We start from the raw sequence: 25708 nt of genomic DNA on the forward strand, positions 1-25708 counted from the left end.
GGTGCGAGTTTGGACCGCAGGTGCGATGTAGTTCCCGCACCCGCGAAGAGCGTAGATGCGGTCACTTGATCGCAGGAGCGGAGGCAGTGTTTAGGGATTTTTCCGCAAAAGCAGGGCTTTGCCCGCAGATGCGGAAATGGAGCCGCAGGTGTGAGAAGTCTGGGCAGAACCTATAAATAGAACACTTCGAGCTTTTTCACCATTTTCATCATTTTTGAGCTCGGATTTTGGGGATTTTGAGAGAGATTTCGGAGTAATCACTGAGGTAAGTTCCTTGTGCCTATTTATTGTCAATAATGGTGTTTTCCCACTGATTTTACACCTAGTTGGTGAGTGTTTGAGGTGAGATTTGGAAGATTAGGGCTTGGGAATTGGAGAGTGAATTTTGGGTTTTTGGAGGGGCAATTGAGGTTGAATGTTGATAAATTTAGTATGGTTAGACTCGTGAGTGAATGGGCTTTCGGGTTTTGTGACTTTCGTCGTGTTTCGAGATGTGGGCCCGGGGGGCGGATTGAGCCGATTTCGGATTTTGGGTAATGTTTTAGTAGTTTTCTTGTGGAATTGATCCTTTTAAACAATATTGACTATCTCGTACTGTTTGTGGCTAGATTCGGGGTATTTGGAGGCTGATTCGAGAGGCAAGGGCATTTCGGAGTAGGATTTCTGCGCGGTTGAGGTAAGTAACAGTCTTAAATCTGGTTTTGAGGGTATGAAACCCCGAGAATTGGTATGATGTGAATATTTGGAGGTGACGGGCGTGTGAGCGTGCTCCGTGAGGGATTGTGACTTAGTTCGTTCTGTGAGACTGTAAAGTCGAATAGCCATTGTTATTACTTATTTTGTTTAATTGTCTTTGAGCAATTGACTGCCTTTCATGTTAAAAACCATGCTTAGGCCATATGATATCACTGTTGGGACCTGCAGCGGTCGAATAATTGTTGAATTGACTGCTAATTGTTGTCTTGTACTTAGTGACAGTCTTACTTGTGTGTTATATCTCTGTTCCCTCTCATTTCTTGTTGATACTTGTTGTATTCTCTGTTTGGGCTAATTATTTTGATATTCTGTGAGCCCGAGGGGCTGGAGAGGTTAGTGACTGAGATAGGGCCTGAGTGCCGAGCTACGAGCTATGAGGTATATGGATCGGGTTGCACGCCGCAACAAGCCTTTGGGCTATATATATATTATTGGATCGGGTTGTACGCCGCAACAATATTGGATCGGGTTGCACGCCGCAACAAGCCTTCGAGCTATATATATATATATATATATATATATATATATATATATATATGTGTGTGTGTGTGTGTGTGTGTGTGTGTGTGTGTATTATTGGATCGAGTTGCACGCCGCAACAATATTGGATCGGGTTGCATGCCACAACAATCCTTCGAGCTATATATATACATTATTGGATCGGGTTGCACGCCGTAACAATATTGGATCGGGTTGTATGCCGAAACAATATTGGATTGGGTTGTACGCCGCAACAATATAGCGCTTGGGCTGAAAGAGCCCTCCGGAGTCTGTACACCCCCAATGAGCGCAGGTACCTATGCAGAGTGTGTATTGAGAGCTAAGAGCCGAGAGTATGAGTTGTTGAGATGAGTTGAGTGACCGCTGCCTTGAGAGGTTGTACTTGCTTTTATTTATTGTTGCACTTAGTTGTTATCTATTGTTGTTGTGAAATTTCTGGAAGATTCATATCTGTTTTACTTGAGCTCGAACTGATTTGACTTATACCACCGGATTTGAAAGCATGTTCACTCTTTACTTAAAACTTTTGCAATGATCTGTATTATTATAGTTTGTTACTGCTTCTCAGTTCCTTATTTAATTCTGTTTCTTGCTGAGTTGGTTGTATTCATGCTACACCCTGCACTTCATGTGCAGATCCAGGTGTGTACGGTTCTGGCAGTCGCTGAGTTCGTGTGCGAGCTGATTATCGGAGACTTACGAGGTAGCTGCCGGCGTCCGCAGTCCTTGTTTCTTCTTTCTTATTATCTTTTCTCTCTTGTATTGGCATTTGGCCCAGACTGTGGTAGACTCTGTTTCTAGATTGGTTATTAGATGCTCATGACTTTGTGACACCCCGATGTCGGGCTATCATTCCGCACTTGTATTTTGGGTTTTTACCCCGTTATTATGTAAACCTTCAGTTAGTTTAATTACTTTAGTTCACTTCTGTTATATATTGAAAGCATATTGATAATGTCGGCTTGCCTAGTTCCACGATAGGCACCATCTCAACTGGTCAGGTATTTGGGTCGTGACAAGTTGGTATCAAAGCCTAGGTTACATAGGTCTCACGAGTCATGAGCAGGTTTAGTAGAGTCTTGCGAATCGGTATGGAGACATCTGTACTTATCTTCGAGAGGTTGCAGAACCCTTGGGAAACTCCACATTCTTGAATTCTTGTCATGTGAATTTGTTGATTCTAGTAACTAAACATATGTTGTTTCATTCTCTCATAGATGGTGAGGACTCGCACTACCGGGCAGGATGGACAGCCGCCAATACCACCAGCTAGGGACGCGAGAGGCCGAGGTCGCGGTAGAGGTCGCGGTAGGGGCAGCAGTTCAGCCCGCACAGCAGCTAGGGCAGTACCTGCAGATTCACCAGTTGTCCCAGATCAGGACCAGATTCCAGTTGTTGATGCAGCAGCTCAGGCACCACCTATGCCTATTGTGATTCCAGGCCTTCAGGAGGCCTTAGCTTAGATTCTAACCGCGCGTACCAGTCTTGCTTAGGCGGTCTCTGTTCCGTCCGCAGTAGCCAATTCTCAGGATGGGAGAGGTGCTCAGACTCCCGCTACCCGCACACCAGAGCAGGTGGTACAGGAATTCCAGACACCAAGGGCAACCCCAGCCCAGCCAATTGCAGTTGCTCAGGACTATGTGGTTCCTGCTATGTCTGAGGATGAGTAGCATAGATTGGAGAGGTCTGGGAGACTCCAGCCTCCATCTTTCAGTGGTGTAGAGGGAGAGGATGCACAGGGTTTCTTGGACAGCTGTCAGAGGATACTCTGTACAGCAAGTATTCTCGAGACCAGTGGGGTCTCGTTCACTACCTTTTAGTTCTCTAGGGCTGCATTCAGTTGGTGGGAGGCATACGGGAGGTGTAGGCCGGTCGACGCAGCGCCCCTTACCTGGCAGCAGTTCTCCGTTATCTTTCTTGAGAAGTTCGTGCCTCAATCCCGCAGAGAGGAGCTGCACAGACAGTTTGAGCAGCTTCGTCAGGTTGATATGTCTGTGATGCAGTATGAGATGTGATTCTCGAAGTTGGCCCGTCATGCTATCTGGTTGGTTCCCAAAGACAGGGAGAAGATCCGAAGGTTTATAGATGGCCTCACTTATAAGCTGCGATTGCTTATGACTAAAGGGAGAGTGTCTGGTGCTACTTTTGATGAGGTTGTTGACTTTGCTCGTCAAATTGAGATGGTTTGCAGTCAAGAGAGGGTTAAGAGGAGGCCAAGAGGCCTCATGGATAGGGAGGATTTAGCGGTGCTCCTTCCGGGGTCAGTTTTAGAACGGTTGAGGTCGTCCATTCAGACATGCTCAGACGGCTCGTCCAGGTCACCGTGGTGCATCATCTAGCCATGGTTCTAACAGTTATCAGCAGGGTCGTTCATCTCTCGGTGCCCTCCCAGTGCAGAGTTCATCCCGTGCTCCATCGGGTCAGGGTTCGTCTATGCCAGGTCCTTCTGCCAGTTATCCCGGTGCTCGGGGATCCCTTCAGTCCCCTACACCAGCACCGAGGAATTATTATGAGTGTGGGGAGTTTGGTCACATGAGGAGAGAGTGTCCCCGTATAGTGGAAGGTCCATCTCCGTAGAGGAGCCATTCTATGTCATCAGCACCAACCCCTCCACCACCCGCTCAGCCAGCCCGGGGTGGAGCCCAGTCAGCTAGGGGTCTCCCGAGAGGGGGAGGCAGATCAGGGGGTGGCCAGGCCCGTTTCTATGCCCTCCCTGCCAGACCAGATGCCATTGCTTCAGATGTTGTGATTACAGGTATTGTCTTAGTTTGCCACAGAGATGCCTATGTATTATTTAACCCTGGTTCCACTTATGCATATGTTTCCTCGTATTTCGCTCATTTTTTGGGAATGCCCCGTGATTCTTTAGTTTCATCTATTTATGTATCTACTCATGTCGGTGATACTATTAGTGTGGACCGCGTATATCGTTCATGCCTGGTGACTATTGGGGGTCTGGAAACTAGAGTGGATCTTTTGCTTCTCAGTATGGTCGATTTTGATGTGATATTGGGCATGGATTAGTTGTCTCCATGTCATGTTGTTCTATATTGTCACGATAATACTGTGACGTTAGAAATGTCGGGGTTGCCGAGAGTTGAGTGGAGCATTTCTATAGACTATGTTCCCAGTAGAGTAGTTTCATACTTGAAGGCTCAGCGGATGGTTGAGAAGGGTTATCTATCCTATTTTGCTTTTGTGAGGGATGTTAGTGTAGAGACTCCTGCCATTGATTCTGTTCCGGTGGTGCGTGATTTCCGGATGTGTTTCCTGCAGACCTACCGGGTATGCCGCCTGACAGGGATATTGACTTCGGTATTGATTTGGTGCTGGGCACTCAGCCCATTTCTATTTCACTGTATCATATGGCACCGGCGGAGTTGAAGGAGTTGAAGGAACAACTTCAGGAACTCCTTGATAAGCAGTTTATTTGGCCTAGCGTGTCACCTTGGGGTGCACCGGTTCTATTTATAAAGAAGAAAGATGGTTCTATGAGGATGTGCATTGACTACAGGCAGTTGAACAAGGTCACAATTAAGAACAAATATCCTTTTCCACGTATTGATGATCTATTTGACTAGCTTCAGGGGCGAGGGTGTTCTCCAAGACTGATTTGAGGTCAGAGTATCACCAACTAAAGATTCGGGATTCAGATATTCTTAAGATAGCTTTCATGACCCGATATGGCCATTATGAGTTCCTTGTGATGTCGTTTGGGGTGACTAACGCCCCAGCAACGTTCATGCATTTGATGAACAGTGTGTTTCAGCATTATTTGGACTCGTTTGTTATTGTATTCATTGATGATATCCTGGTGTACTCTCGTAGCCAGGAAGAGCATGCCCAGCATCTGAGAATTGTGTTACAAAGATTGAGGGAGGAGAAGATTTATGCAAAGTTCTCCAAGTGTGAGTTTTGGATCGGTTCAGTGGCGTTCTTGACGCACGTGGTGTCCAGCGAGGGTATTTAGGTGGATCCAAAGAAGATAGAGGTGGTGCAGAGTTGGCCCAGACCATCCTCAGCCACGGAGATTAGGAGCTTTCTTGGTTTGGCGGGCTATTACCGTCATTTTGTGGAGTGTTTTTCATCTATTGCATCGCCCTTGACTAAATTAACCCAAAAGGGTGCTCCATTCAGTTGGTCGGATGAGTGCGAGGAGAGCTTTTAGAAGCTCAAGACTGCTTTGACCATGGCCCTTGTTCTAGTTCTGCCATCAGCTTCTGGTTCTTACACAGTGTATTGTGATGCTTCGCGGATAGGTATATAATGTGTTCTGATGCAGGAGGGTAGAATGATTGCTTATGCTTCACGCTAGTTGAAGACCCACGAGAAGAACTATCATGTCCATGATCTTGAGTTAGCAACTATTGTTCACGCCTTGAAGATTTGGCGGCACTATCTGTACGGGGTTCATTGTGAGATCTACACTAATCACCAGAGTTTGCAGCATCTGTTCAAGCAGAAGGATCTTAACTTGCGTCGGCGGAGGTGGTTGGAGCTTCTCAAGGACTATGATATCAGTATTATGTACCATCCCGGGAAGGCCAATATGGTGGCCGATGCCTTGAGGCACCGGGCGGAGAGTTTGGGAAGTTTAGCATGTTTTCCAGCAATAGAGAGACCCTTGGCATTGGATGTTCAGGCCTTAGCTAGCCAGCTTGTCAGATTGGATATTTCGGAGCCGAGTCGGGTATTGGCTTGTGTGGTCTCTAAGTCTTCTCTTTATGATCGTATCAGGGAGCGTCAGTATGATGACCTCCATCTGCTTGTCCTCTAGGATAGGGTTCGGCGAGGTGATGCTAGAGATGTGACTATTGGTGATGATGGCGTGTTGAGGATGCAGGACCGGATATGTGTGCCCAATGTGGATGGGCTTCGGGAGTTGATTCTTGAGGAGGCCCAAAGCTCGCGGTATTCCATTCATCCGGGTGCCGCGAAGATGTACCAGGATTTGAGACAGCACTATGGGTGGAGGAGGATGAAGAAGGATATAGTTAGGTTTGTGGCTCGGTGTCTCAACTATCAGCAGGTTAAGTATGAGCATCAGAGACAGGGTGGCTTTCTTCAGAGATTAGAGATCCCAGAGTAGAAATAGGAGCAGATCACCATGGATTTCGTAGTTGGGCTCCCATGGACTTCGAGGAAGTTCGATACTATTTAGGTGATTTTGGATCGGCTGACCAAGTCCGCGCACTTCATTCCAGTTGGTACTACTTACTCTTCAGAGCGGTTGGCTGAGATTTACATCCAAGAGATTGTTCACCTTCATGGTGTCCCAGTTTCCATCATTTCAGATAGAGGCACACAGTTTACATCGCAGTGTTGGAGGGCCGTGCAGCGAGAGTTGGGTACTCAGGTTGAGTTGAGTACAGCCTTTCACCCTCATACGGAAGGATAGTCCGAGCGCACTATCCAGATATTGGAGGACATGTTACGCGCTGATATCATTGATTTTGGGGGTTCATGGGACCAGTTTCTGCCGCTCGCGGAGTTTACATATAACAACAGTTATTAGTCGAGCATTCAGATGGCTTTATATGGGAGGCTGTGTAGATCTCCAGTAGGATGGTTTGAGCCGGGTAAGGCTAGGCACTTGGGTACAGACTTGGTCCAGGATGCATTAGACAAAGTGAAATTGATTCAGGAGCGTCTTTGCACGGCGCAGTCTAGGCAGAAGAGTTGTGTTGACAGGAAGGTCTGTGATGTGTCTTTCATGGTCGGGGAGAAGGTTCTACTGAAGGTATCACCCATGAAGGGTGTTATGAGGTTTGGAAAAAGGGGCAAGTTGAGCCTTCAGTTCATTGGGCCTTTTGAGGTACTTCAAAGGATCGGGGAGGTGGCATACGATCTTGCCTTTCCACCTAACTTGTCGAGTGTGCATCCAGTATTTCATGTTTCTATACTCTGAAAGTATATCGGCGATCCATCCCATGTTTTGGATTTCAGCACGGTTCAGTTGGATGGTGATATGACTTATGATGCAGAGCCGGTGGCCATTTTAGAGCGGCAGGTTCGGAAGTTAAGGTCAAAGATATAGCTTCAGTGAAGGTACAGTGGAGAGGTCAGCCTATGAAGGAGGCCACTTGGGAGAGCGAGCGGGAGATGCAGAGCAGATATCCATACCTATTTGAGACACCGGGTATGTTTCTAGACCCGTTCGAGGACGAACGTTTATTAAAGAGAGGGAGGATGTAACGACCTGGACGATCATTTCGAGAGTTATAGCCCCGTTTCCCCATTTCTTCTTATTTTTTTCTTTATATCTATATTATGTCTTACCGGGTTGGTTGGTTTGGGTACGGTGTGGTTTTGGAGTGAATTGAGACACTTAGTCTCTTAATTGGAAGCTTAATTTGGAAAAGTCAACCGGATGTTGACTTGTAGGAAAACGACCTCAGATTTGAATTTTTATGGTTCTGTTAGCTCCATTAGGTAATTTTGGACTAAGGAGCCCGTCCGGAATGTGATTTGGATGTCCGTAGTAGAATTAGGCTTGAATTGGCGAAAGTTGGAATTTTGGCAATTTTGGCCGGTAGTGGAAATTTTGATATCGGGGTCGGATTGGATTTTTGGAAGATGGAATAGGTTCGTGGTGTCATTTTTTACTTGTGTGTAAAATTTGAGGTCAATCGGACGTAGTTTGGTAGGTTTCGACGTCGTTTGTGGAATTTGAAAGTCTAGAAGTTCTTTAAGCTTGAATCCGGGTGTAATTGGTGTTTTGATGTTGTCTTGAGTGATTAGAAGGTTTGACTAAGTTCTCATGGGGTTACATGACTCGATGGTATGATCGGTTGAGGTCCTGGATGCCTCGGGGTGATTTCGGGTGGTTAACGGCTTTGGGAGTTGAGGAATTGCAGCTGAAGCTGCTGCTACTGGTGTAACCGCACCTGTGGAGTAGGAACCGCAGGTGCGACCCCACAGAAGCGAAGGAGTAGCCGCATATGCGGCTAAGGAGGACCTGGGCAGAGGACGCAGGTGCGATGGTATTCCTGCACCTGCAATGGTCGCAGAAGTGGATTTAGGGGCGCAGGTGCAAGTTTGGACAGCAGGTGCGATGTAATTCCCGCACCCGCGAAGAGCGCAGATGCGGTCACTTGATCGCATGAGAGGAGGCAGTGTTTAGGGATTTTTCTGTAGAAGCGGGGCTTTGCCCATGGATGCGAAAATGGAGCCGTAGGTGCGAGAAGTCTGGGCAGAACCTATAAATAGAATACTTCGAGCTTTTTCACCATTTTCATCATTTTTGAGCTCGGATTTTGGGGATTTTAAGAGAGGTTTCGGAGTAATCACTGCGGTAAGTTCCTTGTGCCTATTTATCTTCAATAATGGTGTTTCCCCACTTATTTTACACCTAGTTGGTGAGTGTTTGAGGTAAGATATGGGAGATTAGGGCTTGGGAATTGGAGAGTGAATTTTCGGGTTTTGGAGGGGCAATTGAGGTCGAATTTTGATAAATTTGGTATGGTTAAACTCGTGAGTGAATGGGCTTTTGGATTTTGTTACTTTCATCAGGTTTCGAGACATGGGACCGGGGGGCCGGGTTGAGCCGATTTTGGAATTTGGGCAATACTTTATTAGTTTTCTTGTGGAATTGATCCTTTTAATGAATATTGACTATCTCGTACTGTTTGTGGCTAGATTCGGGGCATTTGGAGGCCGATTCGAGAGGCAAGGGCATTTCAGAGTAGGATTTCTGTGCGGTTGAGGTAAGTAACAGTCTTAAATCTGGTTTTGAGGGTATGAAACCCCGAGAATTGGTATGATGTGAATATTTGGAGGTGACGCACATGCTAGGTGACGGGCGTGTGAGCATGTACCGTGAGGGATTATGACTTGGTCCGTCCCGTGAGACTGTAAAGTCGAATAGCCATTGTTATTACTTGTTTTCTTTCCTTGTCTTTGAGCAATTGACTGCCTTTCATGTTAGAAACCATGCTTAGGCCATATGATATCACTGTTGGGACCTGCAGCGGTCAAATACTTGTTGAATTGACTTCTAATTGCTATCTTATACTAAGTCACAGTATTACTTGTGTGTTATATCTTCGTTCCCTCTCATTTCTTGTTAATACTTGTTGTATTTTCTGTTTCGGCTAATTATTATGATATTCTGTAAGTCCGGGGGGTTGGAGAGGTTAGTGACTAAGATAGGGCCTGAGTGCCGAGCTGCGAGCTGTGAGGTACATGGATCGGGTTGCACGCCTCAACAAGCCTTCGGGCTATATATATATATATATATATATATATATATATATATATATATATATATTAATTATTGGATCAAGTTGGATTATATTAATATGGATCGGGTTGCATGCCGCAGCAAGCCTTCGGGCTATATATATATATATATATATATATATATATATATATATATATATATATATATATATATATATATTATTGGATCGGGTTACATGCCGCAACAATCCTTCGGTCTATATATATATACATTATTGGATCGGGTTGCATGCCGCAACAATATTGGATCGAGTTGCATGCCGCAACAATATTGGAACGGGCTGCACGCCGCAGCAATATAGCGCTTGGGCTGAAGGAGCCCCTCCGGAGTCTGTACACCCCCAGTGAGCGCAGGTACCTATTGAGAGTGTGTATTGAGAGCTTAAAGCCGAGAGTATGAGCTGTTGAGATGAGTTGAGTGACTGCTGCTTGAGAGGTTGTACTTGCTTTTATTTATTGTTGCACTTAGTTGTTATCTGTTGTTGTTGTGAAATTTCTGGAAGATTCATATCTATTTTACTTGAGCTCGAACTGATTTGACTTATAACACTGAATTTGAAAGCATGTTCACTCTTTACTGAAAACGTTTGAAATGATCTGTATTATTATAGTTAATCAATGCTTCTCAGTTCCTTATTTAATTCTGTTACATGCTGAGTAGGTTGTACTCATGCTACACCATGCACATCATGTGCAGATCTAGGTGTGTACGGTTCTGGCGGTCACTGAGTTCGTGCGCGAGCTGATTATCGGAGACTTACGAGGTAGCTGTTGGCATCCGCAGTCCTTGTTTCTCCTTTATTATTATCTTTTCTCTCTTGTATTGGCATTTGGGACAGACTGTAGTAGACTCTGTTTCTAGATTGGTTATTAGATGCTCAAGACTTAGTGACACCCCGATGTCGGGCTATAATTCTGCACTTGTGTTTTGGGTTTTTACCCTGTTATTATGTAAACCTTTAGTTAGTTTAATTGCTTTAGTTCACTTCTGTTATACATTTAAAGCATATTGAGAAGGTCGGCTTGCCTAGTTCCATGATAGGTGCCATCACGACTGGTCACGTATTTGGGTCGTGACATCAAGCTACCGTCAAAACCCAGCCTCAAGTCCTCCAGACTGGCCCATCATCATTTCATCAGCATGCCAAAACCACATCTCGCACCTCAACCATAGAATCACAAGCCACCGGCGCACAGCCGGTACCGAGCGCTCACATGCGCATACGAATGCGTGGAAGGAATTCAAAGGGTTACGCTTCAAGTTGAATCAATGTCGCACAATAAGGAAAGAAAGATGGGAAGTATATCCTAAATGTCCTATAGACTCTCGAAGATAGGTATGGACGTCATCATACCGATCCGCAAGACTCTACTAGACACTTGCTCATGACTTGTAGAACCTATGAAAATAGAGCTCTGATACCACCTGTCACGATCCTAAATCCACTAGTCATGATGGCACCTAACCCAACCCGCTAGGCAAGCCTATTAACCACTAACCAGTTCCAATAACAATTAATAAAGCAATTAAGTAAAAAAATATCTGAATCTTATACATTTCCCAAGGACTGGTAATACAAATCATGAGCTTCTAAGAATAGAGTTTACAAAGCCGAAATGAAATAAATACGTAGTCTGTTTGAAAAGTACATAAACAGAGTTTTATAGATCTAAAGCTACCACGAACAAGAGGCAGCTACAACCGGGACGCAGGTACATCTTCAATCCAGCTCCCATCGAAAACAGCAACATCAGCAACGACATCTGCACGCAAGGTGCAGAAGTGTAGTATGAGTACAACCGATCCCATGTACTCAATAAGTAACAAACCTAACCTTAGGTTGAAAGTAGTAACGAGCTAACAAAAAGGGAGTCGAGTCCAACACCAATATTCCACAACAGTTCATAACAGCATAGTTCAAATAACAAACGAGCATCTCAGAATAAAAGGCTCAGTTCGTTCACAGTTCCAGAAAAATAGGCATTTCTTTTCAAGTATCTCAGTGAAAACCCAATCTTTTACCAAAAAAGCCAAAATACGAGTAAGCTTGAAAACTATGATTTTTTCCAAAAATCCTTTCAACAATAAATAAGATATTTCATATTCTTTCCAGATAGCAAGTGTGAAATACCTCTCTATGCCCATATATCAATGTGTGTAAAAAGTCATGAATGACGTGATACCGTACATCATGAGAAAAAATGCATCTATATGCATGTATGTCATGTGTGCATGCCAATGCCATGTATCTCAGAGATGAATCATGTACTTACACTCTCAGAATACTCAATCTCACTGTCTCACACTTTTCACTCATCATGCTCAACCACTCGGTACTGTATATGGCCCATACGGCCCAGGGAAGATCCATACCGGAATATATATATCACTGATCATCAGTCACTCAGTACCGAGGAAGGCCAATCCTACCCCATGGAGAAGATCCATTTTCAGGTATATAAATGCTTCGGACAAGATCCATGTCCAGGGAAGATCCAACCCTTAATATAATCAACCGCGCTCACTGGGGTGTGCAGACTCTGGAGGGGCTCCTGCAGCCCAAGCGCTATCATAAGCCAGATCCAGGCATAAATCAATATAGCATGCTGCGGCATACAACCCGATCCCATAACTGTCACTCATAATCAGGCTCTCGGCCTCACTCAGTTATTAAACTCTCCAGTCTCACCCACGGGCTCACAATATCATGAAACTAGCCCGATAATAATTATATGATGTATTAATAAATAACAACTGAGATTGATATATGATATGAATACATGAATATGACTAAGTACAAAATATCAATGAAATCAGTGAGATGACAGCAAGAAACAACTACTATGGGTCCTAACACTATCGGCATAAAGCCTAACATGATATCTAGCATGATTGACAGCTCAATTACTTTATCACATGATGAAAACACGGATATTAACAAAATAGGACTACTATACAGTGCCATGAAAATAACAAAGTCCCAAATCACTTAGTGCACGCCGACACGCCCGTCACCTAGCATGTGCGTCGCCTCAATACCAATCACACAACACGTATTTCGGGGTTTCATACCCTCAGCACTAAGTTTAAAAGAGTTACTTACCTCGAACAAGCCAATTCCAACACCGAGCAAGCCAAGTAATGCTCCAAAATGCCATCCCACGCGTTCCAGCCTCCGAACGGCTCAAAACTAACCAAAAATAACTCAAATACATCAAACAATGCTAAAGGAACCAATCCCGATCGAAAAAAATCAAATCTTGAATCAAAAGCCCAAAATCGGCCAAATTCTCAACCCGGGCCCGCATCTCGAAACCCGACAAAATTTAGAAAATTCAACAACCCATTCAAGTACGAGTCCAATCATACTAGTTTCACTCAAATCCGACCCCAATTCGATGTTCAAAACTCAAAAATTCATATTATAAAACTTTAGGCCAAAACCCCCAATTTCCACTTTAAATTCACAATCCAAATACCAAAACGAAGGTAGATTCATGAAATATAATCAAAACTAAGTAGAGAACACTTACCCCAATTCATATGGTGACATATGCTTCAAAACGCGCCTCAATCCGAGCTTGGAAATGTTAAAATGAAGCCAAAATCGCGAACCCTTGAATTTATCGTTCTACCCAGCACTTTCGCACCTACGACACATTAGCCGCTTCTGCGGCGTCGCTTTTGCGACCAAGATCACGCTTCTGCAGAGAAGCACTGGAGCCTGCCTTCACACCTACGGTAAAATACCTGCATCTGCGCACTCGCAGGTGCGCTCCCAAATGTCACTTCTGCGCTTCCAACTGCTTTTGCGTTCAACTCACCGCATTTGCGCCTTCGCAGATGCGAAGCAATCTCCACTTCTACGGAACCCTGCTCCCAGCAATATTTCCTATCCTGCGACCCCCTTGCACGCTTCTGCGACCATCGTACCTGTGCAAACTAGCCGCAGGTACGGTCACACCAGAACCAGCAATCTGAAACAATCTGAAACACGCCCGAGCCCCTCGGGACCCCGTCCAAACATACCAACAAGTTCCATAACACAATACAGACCTACTCGAGGCCTCAAAATACACATAACAATATCAAAACGACGAATCACACCTCAAATCGAAATCTATGAACTTTAAACTTCAAACTTCCACAACCGATGCCGAAACCTATCAAATCACGTCTGATTGACCTCAAATTTTGTACGCAAGTCACATTCGACATTACGGACCTGCTCTAACTTCCAGAATCGGAATCCGACCCCGATATCAAAAAGTTCACTCCCGGTCAAACTTTCCAAAATTTCAACTTTCGCCATTTCGAGCCAAATTGAACCACGGACCTCCAAATCACAATCTAGACGCGCTCGTAAGTCCAAAATCATCCAACGGAGCTAACGGAATCATCAAAATTCCAATTCGAGGTCAAATGCTAAAAAGTCAAACTTGGCCAACTCTTTCAAATTTAAAGCTCCCTAGTTGAGAATCATTCTTCCAAATCAGTCCCGAATAACCTGAAAAACCAAAACCGACAATTCACACAAATCACAGTACATCATACGGAGCTACTCACGCCCGTAAACTATCGAGCGAAGTGCAAATGCTCAAAATGACCGGTCGTCATTACAACAAAAGATCGAAGTTTGCTTTTGGGTGTCTTCTTCAAAATTTCAAGCATTACAACAAGATAAAAGAAATCGTTATTTTGAAGCAGGGAACGACTATTTCGATATCGTTATATCAACTTATCAAATTCTTGAGTCAGGTTTTATTATTCTAACTTTATATTATATTTTTTCATTGAAATTTTGTCATTATTGATATTCTTACTTCCTACATATATATTCTTGTTTTAGTTATTATTAGATTTTATTCAATTTAAATATGTCTACTAGAAAATATGAATCCGATTATGCAAAAAGAGAAAAAAAGAGAAATTGTAAGAACAAATCAATTAGTGATAATAATTAGAACAAATCGATTATAAGATAATAATTAATGATTTTGCATTTAAAAAAACTAAAAAAGTAGACTTTAAATAAAAATATACATGACAATCTTATCTTTTTTTTAAAAACAATTAGGGCCTCTCTGTGAAGTTTGGCTTTAGGCCTCCAATCTTGTTGAACCGGCCCTGCCTTTTGTATCAGTTTCGGATTCAAATTTTCATTGTCTCTTTGGTGTAGGTTTAGAATTCTTAGTGTACTGATCGTACGTTTAGGTTTGTCCCTTTCGTGTCTTCACTTTGTTTTGGATTCACTTTATGTTTCTAGAATTTTAAAACCAAATCAGTTTATAATAAGGAGGAGTTGACCACTTCTATAAAAGAAACTATTATTCTACATTCTTTATTACAAATTGAGGCCCGCATATCAAACTTGCTTGTGACTTGCGGTAAATTTTCTATCGTGTACTATATTCTTGAAGTTATGTAATAATGGTTGTTCATGCATTATCATTATTAGTTGTATGATTGCATCAAACCAGTCAATATTTTTAAGATTTTTTCCTCTGTTCTATTCCAATTTTCCATCACGAATAGCTATATGATTGTTCCACACACCTATTCTTCTCTAGCTTTTGTATTTTCTTTCTATTTTTTATCGTATTTACTTTGTGTGGTTGATTTTTGCTTCTTGTACTTGAATATAGGTAGACTGCTTCTTGCTAATGTAAGAAATTCAAGATGATAACTTAAAGTTTAATTACCTCATCAAGAAAAGAACTGTATTTGGTTTTTATACATGCTTGATTACGTACAAAAAATTTATTTATATTGGTATACAAGTTGGCATTGAAGGAAAATGCACCAATCATGCTACTAAGAAATTTGGATCCTCAAACAGCTTATGCAATGGTAAAAGAATAATTTGCAAAGGTTTTGACAACAACGTTAGACATGCAGAAATAATAATAGGCCAAAATGTTTCCAAGCATGTGATTATTCCAAAAATTCAACTTTCGCTTCTAATGAAGGATACCCTTTTAAATTCATCAGAAAATAATTTTTAACGCGTTTATTTTTTTCTATGACAATAAATAAAGTACAGGGTCAAACAATCCCAAACATTGGATTGAACTTGCCGCAACATATTTTTCACATAGACAACTATATGTTGCACTTTCAAGAGGTATTTCGATGTCAACAACAAGAGTTTTGATCATGATAGAGCAACGAAAGAGACAAAGAGGCACATACACCAAGAACATTGAGTAGAAAGAGATATTAGGTGTGATACAATGTCACGACCCAAAATCTCACCTGTCGTGATGGCGCCTATCTCAATACTAGGTAAGCCGGCAATCTTAATAAACCACCATATCTTTTAAATTTGAAAACATAATAATTAAATTCAGCGAAAGAAATCTCACAAATATAAATATAACGCTCCCAAAATTCGGTGTCACTGAGTACATGAGCATCTAGTATGAATACAATGTCTGACTGATAAAAACCAATGTCTGAAAGTATAGAACAGTACAATAACTAAAGGAAAGAGAGACAAGGTCAGCGGATGCCAAGCAGCTACCTTGATAGTCTTCAACTGGTGACATACTCAGGTCTAACAGTCGCCGTGTCTGGAAGCACATGCATCTGCACACGAGGTACAGAGTGTAGTATGAGTACAACCAACTCAATAAGTAACAAGACTAACCTCTGGGCTGAAAGTAGTGACGAGCTACGCAAGTACAGTCCAGTGTAAATTATTGTACAGAAATGTAGGTATGCTTTCAAGTTCAACAGTTAAACTTAGTACGAGTTAAATAGATTGATACTGCATGATATGAGGAATATGACATCTCAGTGGAAAGACCTCATGTAATACTAGTCACAAATCATTCGACTAATAGTCAGTCACTCAGTTTCGTATAAGGCCAATCCAGCCCTGGAAAATTTATCTTCAAATGTAAATGATACGGACAAGATCTATGTCTAGGTAAATTCATCACAATATAAATAAGGCAAGTCCATGCCCTGGAAAGTCCATCCCAAATATATATAATCATCTACGCTCACTGGGGGTGTGTACAGACTCCGTAGGGGTTCCTTCAGCCCAAGTGTGATATAAAGCCGATATGGCCTACTGCAGGCTGGCAGTCCCGATCCGTATAATAATAAAGCCTATAAGGCTTGCTGTAGTCGGGAAGCCCCGATCCATATGATAGTAAAGCCTATAAGGCATGCTGCAGGCGGGCAGCCCCGATCCATATAATAATAATGTATAAAGCCAATATGGCTTGCTGCCCTAACTGGTGGCACTGGTGGCTGACCGTCCGATCCGGTAGTATGTGTTCTCACCATCTGTGAGAGAATAGAATAACAGAATTTTAGTTTTCTGGAATCAACAAGTCCGCACAACCGAATACAAGAAAGTGAAACTTTCCTAAGGGCTCGGTAGCCTCTCAAAGATAATCCGTAATGATCCGCAAGAATCTATTAAACCTGCTCATGACTCGTGAGACCTATGTAACTTAGGCTCTGATACTAACTTGTCACAACCCAAAATCTCACCTGTAGTGATGGCGCCTATCTCAATACTAGGCAAGCTGACAATCTTAATAAACCACCATATCTTTTAAATTTATAAACATAATAATTAAATTCAGCGGAAGAAATCTTACAAATACAAATATAACACTCCCAAAACCTGGTGTCACTGAGTACATGAGCATCTAATATGAATACAATGTCTGACTGATAAAAACTATTGCCTGAAAGTATAAAACAGTACAATAACTTAAGGAAAGAGAGACAAGGTCAGCGGACGTCAAGCAGCTACCTTGATAGTCTCCAACTGGTGACACACTCACGTCTAACAGTCGCCGTGTCCGGAAGCACCTGGATCTGGACACGAGGTGTAAAGTGTAGTATGAGTACAAGCAACTCAATAAGTAACAAGACTAACCTTTGGGCTGAAAGTAGTGACGAGCTCCGCAGGTACAGTCCAGTGTAAATTATGGTACAGAAATGTAGACATGCTTTCAAGTTCAACAGTTAAACTCAGTACAAGTGAAATAGATAAATACTGCATGATATGAGGAATATGACATCTTAGTGGAATGACCTCATGTAATACTGGTCACAAATCATTCGGTCACTCGGTACTGTTTATGGCCAATCCGGCCCAGGGATATTCCATCCCGTATATATATACACATCGACTAACAGTCAGTCACTCAGTACCGTATAAGGCCAATCCAACCCTGGGAAATTTATTCCCAAATATAAATGATACGGACAAGATCCATGTCCAGGTAAATTCATCACAATATAAATAAATAAGGCAAGTCCATGCCCTGGGAAGTCCATCCCGAATATATATAATCATCTACGCTCACTGGGGGTGTGTACAGACTCTAGAGGGGCTCCTTCAGCCCCAAGCGTGCTATAAAGCCGATATGGACTACTGCAGGCGGGCAGTCCCGATCCGTATAATAATAAAGCCTATAAGGCCTGCTGTAGGCGGGCAGCCCCGATCCATATGATAGTAAGGCCTGCTGTAGGCGGGCAGCCCCGATCCATATAATAATAATGTATAAAGCCAATACGGCCTGCTGCAGGCGGGCAGCTCCGTTCCATGGAATAATCATATATATAAAGCCAATGTGGCCTGCTATGGCACGCATCTCGATCCCATAACTATCCTCACAATGGGCGAATATGACTGAGTGTGAAATGTATATTTTTAAAATAATTAATTCAACAGCAACAGGACCCCATAGGTCCCAAAATATTGGCACATAGCCTAAACATGATCTTTAATAACATGTTCAGATAATAACATGATTCATAAATTTTACAACTGCATGGGATTTATTTAAGACATAATTTCTATGGTGCACGTTCACATGCTCGTCACCTATCATGTGTGTCACCTCCAAACAATTTATATCATACCAAATTCGGGGATTCATACCCTAAGAACCAAGTTTAGAAGTGTTACTTACCTCAAACCGTGTAATTCTTTATTCCGCTAGGCCCTTACCTCGTGAATTAGTCGCCAAATGCCTCGAATCTAGTCACAAATTATCTGATTCAGTCAATAAAAATTATAGGAATTAATTCCATAAGAAAATATAAATTTTCTATCAAAATCCGAATTTTAGTTCAAAATTCGCCCGTGGGGCTCACGTTTCGGAACCCAACAAAAGTTACAAAATCCGAAAATCCATTCAACCACGAGTCTAACCATACTAATTTTACCAAAATACGACCTCAACTCAACCCTCAAATCCTCAAATTAAACCAAGATGGTTTTCTAAATTTTCCAACTTAATTCACCAATTAAATGTTAAAAACAACCATGGATTCGGGTAATTTAACCAATATTGAGCTGTTATTTTCTTTGAAAATCTCCCAAAAATTACCTATATCCGAGCTCCAAATCGGTAAAAATGAAAAATGGGACGAAATCCCATTTTTAGAACTTAAACTCTCTGCCCGGTCATTTGCTCTACACGATCGCGGACAACTACATGTGATCGCGAAGCACAATATTTCACTACCTAATTTTATCCTTACGCGATCGCGATTGCCTTTACGTGATCGTGAAGCACAGAGTCCCCAGCTCTACGTGATCGCGACCCTCTTCACGCAATCGCATAGAGCAAACACGTGGCCCAGCTTCCTCTCCAATCCCCTTATACGAACACGACATTTCCCACGCGTTCGCGTAGCACAGCCTGGCCAAACCTATGCGATCGCGGTTGCCTTCACGCGATTGCATAGAACAATCTCACCTCTGCCCAAACAAGCCTATGCGATCACGGACCTTCTCACGCGATCGCATAGAAGGAAACCATAGACAGAAAACAAGCATTCTTCAGCTGAAATGCCAAGTCCAAAATTGATCTGTTAGCCGTCCGAAACTCACCCGAGGCCCCTGGGACCTCAACCAAATATACCAATAAGTCCTAAAATATCATACAAACCTAGTCGAAACCTCAAATCATATCCAACAACGTTAAAACCACGAATCATACCCCAATTCAAGCCTAATAAACTTTGAAACTTCCAATTTCTACAAACGACGCCGGAACCTATCAAATCACGTCCGATTGACCTCAAATTTTGCACACAAGTCATAAATGATATAACGAAGCTATAAAAGTTTTCAGAACTAGATTCCAACCCCGATATCAAAAAGTCAACTCCCCGGTCAAACTTCCTAAAAATTCTTTTTTTGCCATTTCAAGCCAAATTCCACTACGGACTTTCAAATAATTTTTCGGACACGCTCCTAAGTCCAAAATTATCATACGGAGCTATTGGAATTATCAAAACTCCATTCCGGGATCGTTTATACATAAGTCGTCATCCAGTCACTATTTAACTTAAGCTTTAAACCTTGGAACTAAGTGTTCCAATTCATTCCAAAGCCTTACCGGACCCGAACCAGTTACCCCGTCAAGTCGTATAACAACTGTAAAGCACAAATTGAGTAGTAAATGGGGAAAACGGGGTGGTAATACTCAAAACGACAGGCTGGGTCGTTACATACAACAACATAACATGTTATTAACTCATACAATATATTACATGTAATTACAAATGCTATACATATCACGACCTTAACTAATTGTAATGTTGACGTTTGCAAGTTCAGAAGATATTCACCATATTTGAATTCACCTATTACATCAATGTAATTACACTTATTTTTACATTTCGATTTCATGTTGAATCTATTTGGATAATTACTATACACATAGTTCATTCACGTAATTTATAATTCTCTTATAAATAGATGTGTTTTACACGTGCATCGCATATACCTTAAAACTAGTATATATTAAATGTTGATCCAGAGCAGCTCAGTAGGCAGTACTCCACATCACTAAACCTTGTGGACTATTCCTTTTGCGAATTGGGCCGAGCTAAACGATAAAGATAGCCTGGTCTAACTCTAGTAAGCCCATTAATTCATGCAGATGGGCTTTCAATTGGATCCAATCCTTTTGAGAATTAAGGGCCGAGATTGTCTCTTTGTCACAATTGTCACTTTTCACAATGCCTAATTGGCAATCAACTTATCAAGATCTTGTCAGCCTTGCTTCATTGACCATCTTATCTAGAGGACATATGAGCTTTTCTCTGTTTCACTTTGTTTTTAATATTTATTATTTAGAGAGTAAAGAGGTTCTTTTTTGTCAAGTGTTTTAAATATTTTCTTTAATATTTTAAATTATTAAATATTTTGATTTATAGTACTTTCTATATAATTTTTATGTATGCAAATTTTATTTCCAAAAATCTACAATAACTATGTCTAAATTAACACCAAATATCAAGTATTTTGATCCTAGTACTCCGAATAACGTCAAACAAAGTGGAACGGAAGAGTATGATTTATGCGGGAGTAAGAAGGTGAACCACGGAGTTGCTTGTAGATGTAGAGTAATTAGTAGTTGGGGGCACAGCCAGAGTGCAGAATGTGTGTTCAATCAAACCCATTAGCTTTTATTCAAATTATATTTGTGTTAAATATTTATTAATTTAAAATGCAGTAACTTAAAAAGATTATAATCACGAACTCATAAATTTCAAATCCTAGCTCTATCTCTGTTAGTAGTCTTGGATCCTTCCACTGAGTTAAGGAAAATGAGGCCAAAATAAAAATAAACCTTATAGTACAACAGAAGCAAAGGCCTAAGGGGATTGTCTCAAGTTTTTATGGAAAGGCAAAAGTACTGCTATCACCTTGTCAACAATGTGCACAATGGAATTTCCCTCTTCTTCTAATTAACTATATATATATATATATATATATATATTTGTTTTTAGGAAAAAAAACAATGTACATAACTGGTAACTTTGATGTGATAGTTTAGGGCACAGCTTTTTCTATATTTGTTGAAGAGGATAAAGATCACATGCAGAAACATTCGTTCAAAACGTTTTCAAAAGCTCAAGCAACTGGGTTTTCTGCACGTTCATTTAATTAATAATGTTCATGTTGACAATAAGTAAAAGCCTGACATATAATACTCGAAAGTCTTGACATTTGGTAAAGGGGCAGATCGAGAAATTTCTCACCATATAATTTTACTGTAACACATACAGGACAATACTCGTCGGGACATCAAATTCAAAGATACATCTTACCCTTTAATGGAAAGGGTTAGCTAGCTGGACTGGAACAGATAAGGATAGAATCTCTTCTTTTACCGTTTGACACTATTTTTATGGAGAGTACTTACGTTTGCTCAATATATCAGACGAAAAGACTAGCTCATTTTGTTACAATAATAATTATGTTTCAGTCTTGGATTCGATTATATAAGTCTTTATTGTCCATGTTGCTCAAGTAAATATATCTCAAACCAATATTATATAAAGTAAAAAATAAAAATAAGAAGTATACGCGCGTATAAGACTCATATATTTCCTACTGAAATAAAAATATCTAATAGGACTAAGAACTTATAGAAAGCAAAGGACTAAAATAGATGTATATATCGCCTATAAATTATTAAAAAGAAAAACACTAAATTATAAATTTCCCGTTTTTGAAAATTTTGAAAATCTGATTCTGGTAAAATCGTCATTTAGTATTGGAAGGATAAGAAAAAAATAATCATGTATAAGATAATACTATGCTTGGCTAGAGAAAATAATACTTTGTAACTTATGCAATTAACATCTAATTGGCTGTTAAGAAAAAATCATTAAAGTATTTACGATAAAACATTAAAATCTGCATTTATTAATCACCGCATAACAATCCGTACATCCTTAATTACCATATGCTAATCACTGCATAAATAATTTCAAACAAACGCCACGGCGGGGAAAGATGGGTACTAAAGCAACTGTTAGCGTCTCCTGGCGGCGGTCTCTCGTTGTGCATTGAAGAAGACGGCGGCGACAGGCGGGCCAAGATCGTTTACGTTGGCAAAGTTGCGAGTGTTGAAGTGATCTCTGGAAACATCATGTGGACTAACTGACTGTCTGCATTTCTGCTTAAACAGAACAAACACAAACCTATGTATTCCAATATTAGGCCTTGGGATCTCATAGCTAACCAACTCTTTTCCTGCTCAAAATTAGCATGTCAAAAACCAACCTAGCTATATACTAAAAGAAATTGAAGGAAAAATGAAAATGCCAAAATAGTGAGCTTACCAAAGGTGGCATCTGTTGTTCCTGGAATATCAGTCACTATCCTGCAAATATGATGGTAAAGAAGTATGTTTAAGAGTTATCCTGCTGTAGTACTGTGGTTCCATATGTAACATAAATTCTAACTATATAACATACTCTTCCCAATTGAGGCACTCTTTGTGAGTGTTGTGATGACCTACATTAATTTTTAACTTATATAAACTGACGACGACGATTCTCAGTGTATCGTTATAGCAGATTACTAACCTTATTTTTTAAGTTAGGAGTCCCACTGATTATATACCTATCTTTTAGGTAACTAATGTAATATATATTTGTCTATTAGCGAAGTATTTTACATGACATTGGCAGCTTGCATAAGGATGCTTATGCTTTTCTTTCTTTGATTATATGTTGACCATACCTTTTGTGTATGTCCTTATAACCAGTTTATTACTAGATAATGGCATGACTTAATATAATTAATGCAAATCAAACAATAATTAAACTCCTTTCTTTTTTACCTATCTCATCTAGTTATTTTTTTCCATAGCTTTTCTTGAATATAGTGCATACCAGTGAAGATGTTCTCTCAGATACGGATCACTAGGGCCAGGAACATCAGGGTCTGTCATGACCTACAATAAGGAGATCGAAGAATATCATGCATGATTAATGATTTATCAAAGATGTCTATATACCAATACGACTAGGGGTGTACACGGTTAGGGGTTTGATTCGGATTTTCTAATTACCAAACCAAACTAATTGTATCGGGTTATTAAATCTAAATACCAAACCAAACCAATAAAAGTCGGATTTTTTAATCTCGATTTTTCTTGAGGTTTCGGGTTTTCGGGTTTTTTTTTTTTTTTTCATAAAGTCTTCATAACACAAAAAGTAAAATTTGTGCTCCAAATATTTTTTTAATCCTAATGAGGCAGAACTATATGAGGTGTTTTTCAATAAAATAACATAAATATGAGATGAGTCGTGGCATTGTACTAAAATATTCAACAATAAAGATAATAAAATTGCACAAAAAATTAAATATTATTAATAAGCCATAATGAAAATAAACATAATTTAAAATTATGATTAATAAGATTATTTACATGACTAACCATACTAAAAGAAAAATAAGTTATACATTTTATCTAAACCGTGGAAAAACTAAAAAAAATATATATCCAACACTATTTTCATTCATAGTACAATTGAATTGAATGTCTTTTATTAGCATTAGTATTGATTTGATTTTGGTTTAGGATTTATTTGAGTTACTAATATTTATGGACTATAAAACTTATTGGAGCATCCAAAAATTATAAGCCCAAGTTTGAAATAATACGTTAAAAGATAAACTATGAAAAATCTTAAGAAATATTTATAAACTACACTACCATAAATATTTTTATGTATTAAATATATTTAAAATTTCTACACATATAATGTCTGGTTGGTTTGGTTTCGGTTTGACTTTTTTTTAGTTAAAACCAAACAAAACTAAATATGTCGGGGTTTTTTCCAACACCAAACCAAATCAAACCAAACCATAATCGGATTTTTTCTCGATTTGACTCGGATTATCAGATTAGTGCAGTTTGTCAGTTTCATTTGTACCCCCTAAATGCGACAACAACAACATATTCAGTGTGATCTCACATGTGGACCGGGTAGGGTATACGAATACCTTACCCCTACCTTGTGTGAGATAGAGTTGTCTCTGTTGACCCTCGATGTGTCTATATAGAAATGAAAAGTTAATAACCTTAAGGAGAATTTAGAAAAGTTACCAATGTGAAGAAAGTTCTCATATCACCACCTTGAACCTCAACCCTAGGTCTAATGGTGACTGCAGAAGGGAAGAGCTCTTGGCCATTGCAAACTTGTTTATTGTTGTAAGTGACTGTCATTTTAACTTTGGGACTGAATGAATCAAGAACATCCCCTACTACTCTCCCTACAACTAGAGGCTCTACATTCCTTGCCATTAGAGAGAGAGAGAGAGAGAGAGAGAGAGAGAGAGAGAGAGAGAGAGAGAGAGAGAGAGATCTTTTTTGGATTGCTAGGAACTTAGCTTGTGAGAGATTTTGATTGAACGGTGAAATAGATCCTCATTTATAGTTGCTGTCTTGGAATATCTACTCAATATAGTTACAAATTAAAAATGGGATCTTATGGAACTTCAAATAGAATATTTTTTTTAAAAAAAGTAACCCTACCCCTGAAAAATAAACTGAATTTTTCTTTGTTAGTTTTATACAAGACATAGTAAGCAAAGAAGATTGTTCAACGTTAACTATACTTATCTTGATCACCAAAAATACTTGCACGAGAATGAAGTTTTATGGTTTAAATACATTCTAAATTTCTTCCACGAAAATAATGAAATCTTAGTACATGTACTTAATTATAAACGTTTCCTCTACAACACCTTAAAATTGCCATTTTGCTTACCTTGGCTTTAAGTATGCGCTAACTTGGTACTTTAATTTCCCTACTTTCTTTTCCTTTAGGAGGGGTCACATGTACTTAATTGACAAATGTAAGTACAATAAAAAATAAAAATAAAAAGTCTTATAAGTTCCTTTCAGAAATTTGTGAATGATAACTTGTCTTCTAATCATAGTAAAATTATCCTTAAATTGACACTAAAATTTTAGCTTGATATTACAAACTGGTACTAACACATCTTAGCTTATTCAAACACTTTTCTAATTAATCTTATCTTCCATATAGGAAATTAATCTATAGCTCTCAAATGTGGAGGAGTTAGTGATGTGTATTTTATGCTATCATGTCAGCTCTCTTTCACACCTGAATGGAGCTCTTAGAATTGGTCCATGATTTGTTGATAAGCTAAGCTTACATGATAGGGAAAATAATATTGTATAACTGCTCTGAAAATAATAGTTTTTTTTTAATTTCTTGTATATATATACATTTTCGTGTATACTATACAAAAACAAATATACAAATTTTATACATTTTTACAGCTATCGAATATAAATAATTTTGGCAAATAAGGAATATTTAAATTAATCCAGCCCTTTTCCTCTCCACTATAAAAATATCAGATGAATTCCTTAAATTAGTTTTTGCATGTGG

General features: G+C 40.2%; 1 protein-coding gene across 1 annotated transcript; it reads right to left on the bottom strand.

Annotated features, from left to right (window-relative positions):
* Window positions 1-22202: 22202 nt before the first annotated feature.
* LOC104107392 (protein TERMINAL FLOWER 1-like) lies at window positions 22203-24645 on the bottom strand. The gene is made up of 4 exons (XM_009616184.4): window positions 24394-24645; window positions 23174-23235; window positions 22619-22659; window positions 22203-22529 (listed from the first exon to the last, which is right to left on the bottom strand). Exons 1-4 carry the CDS (start codon window positions 24589-24591, stop codon window positions 22309-22311), a joined length of 522 nt encoding a protein of 173 aa, XP_009614479.1. The 5' UTR covers window positions 24592-24645; the 3' UTR covers window positions 22203-22308.
* Window positions 24646-25708: the final 1063 nt, after the last annotated feature.

This window comes from Nicotiana tomentosiformis, chromosome 2 (assembly GCF_000390325.3).
Source record: "Nicotiana tomentosiformis chromosome 2, ASM39032v3, whole genome shotgun sequence".
Lineage (NCBI taxonomy): Eukaryota > Viridiplantae > Streptophyta > Magnoliopsida > Solanales > Solanaceae > Nicotiana > Nicotiana tomentosiformis.

What these genes read in the sequence shown, in the direction of transcription:
- LOC104107392 (XM_009616184.4), bottom strand. Translation starts at nt 24,591, where the DNA reads ATGGCAAGGAATGTAGAGCCTCTAGTTGTAGGGAGAGTAGTAGGGGAT. An exon ending in TGAGAACTTTCTTCACATTG is followed by an intron (nt 23,236 to 24,393) that starts GTAACTTTTCTA and finishes TCCTTATTGTAG; the next exon opens with GTCATGACAGACCCTGATGT. An exon ending in CTGAGAGAACATCTTCACTG is followed by an intron (nt 22,660 to 23,173) that starts GTATGCACTATA and finishes TCATATTTGCAG; the next exon opens with GATAGTGACTGATATTCCAG.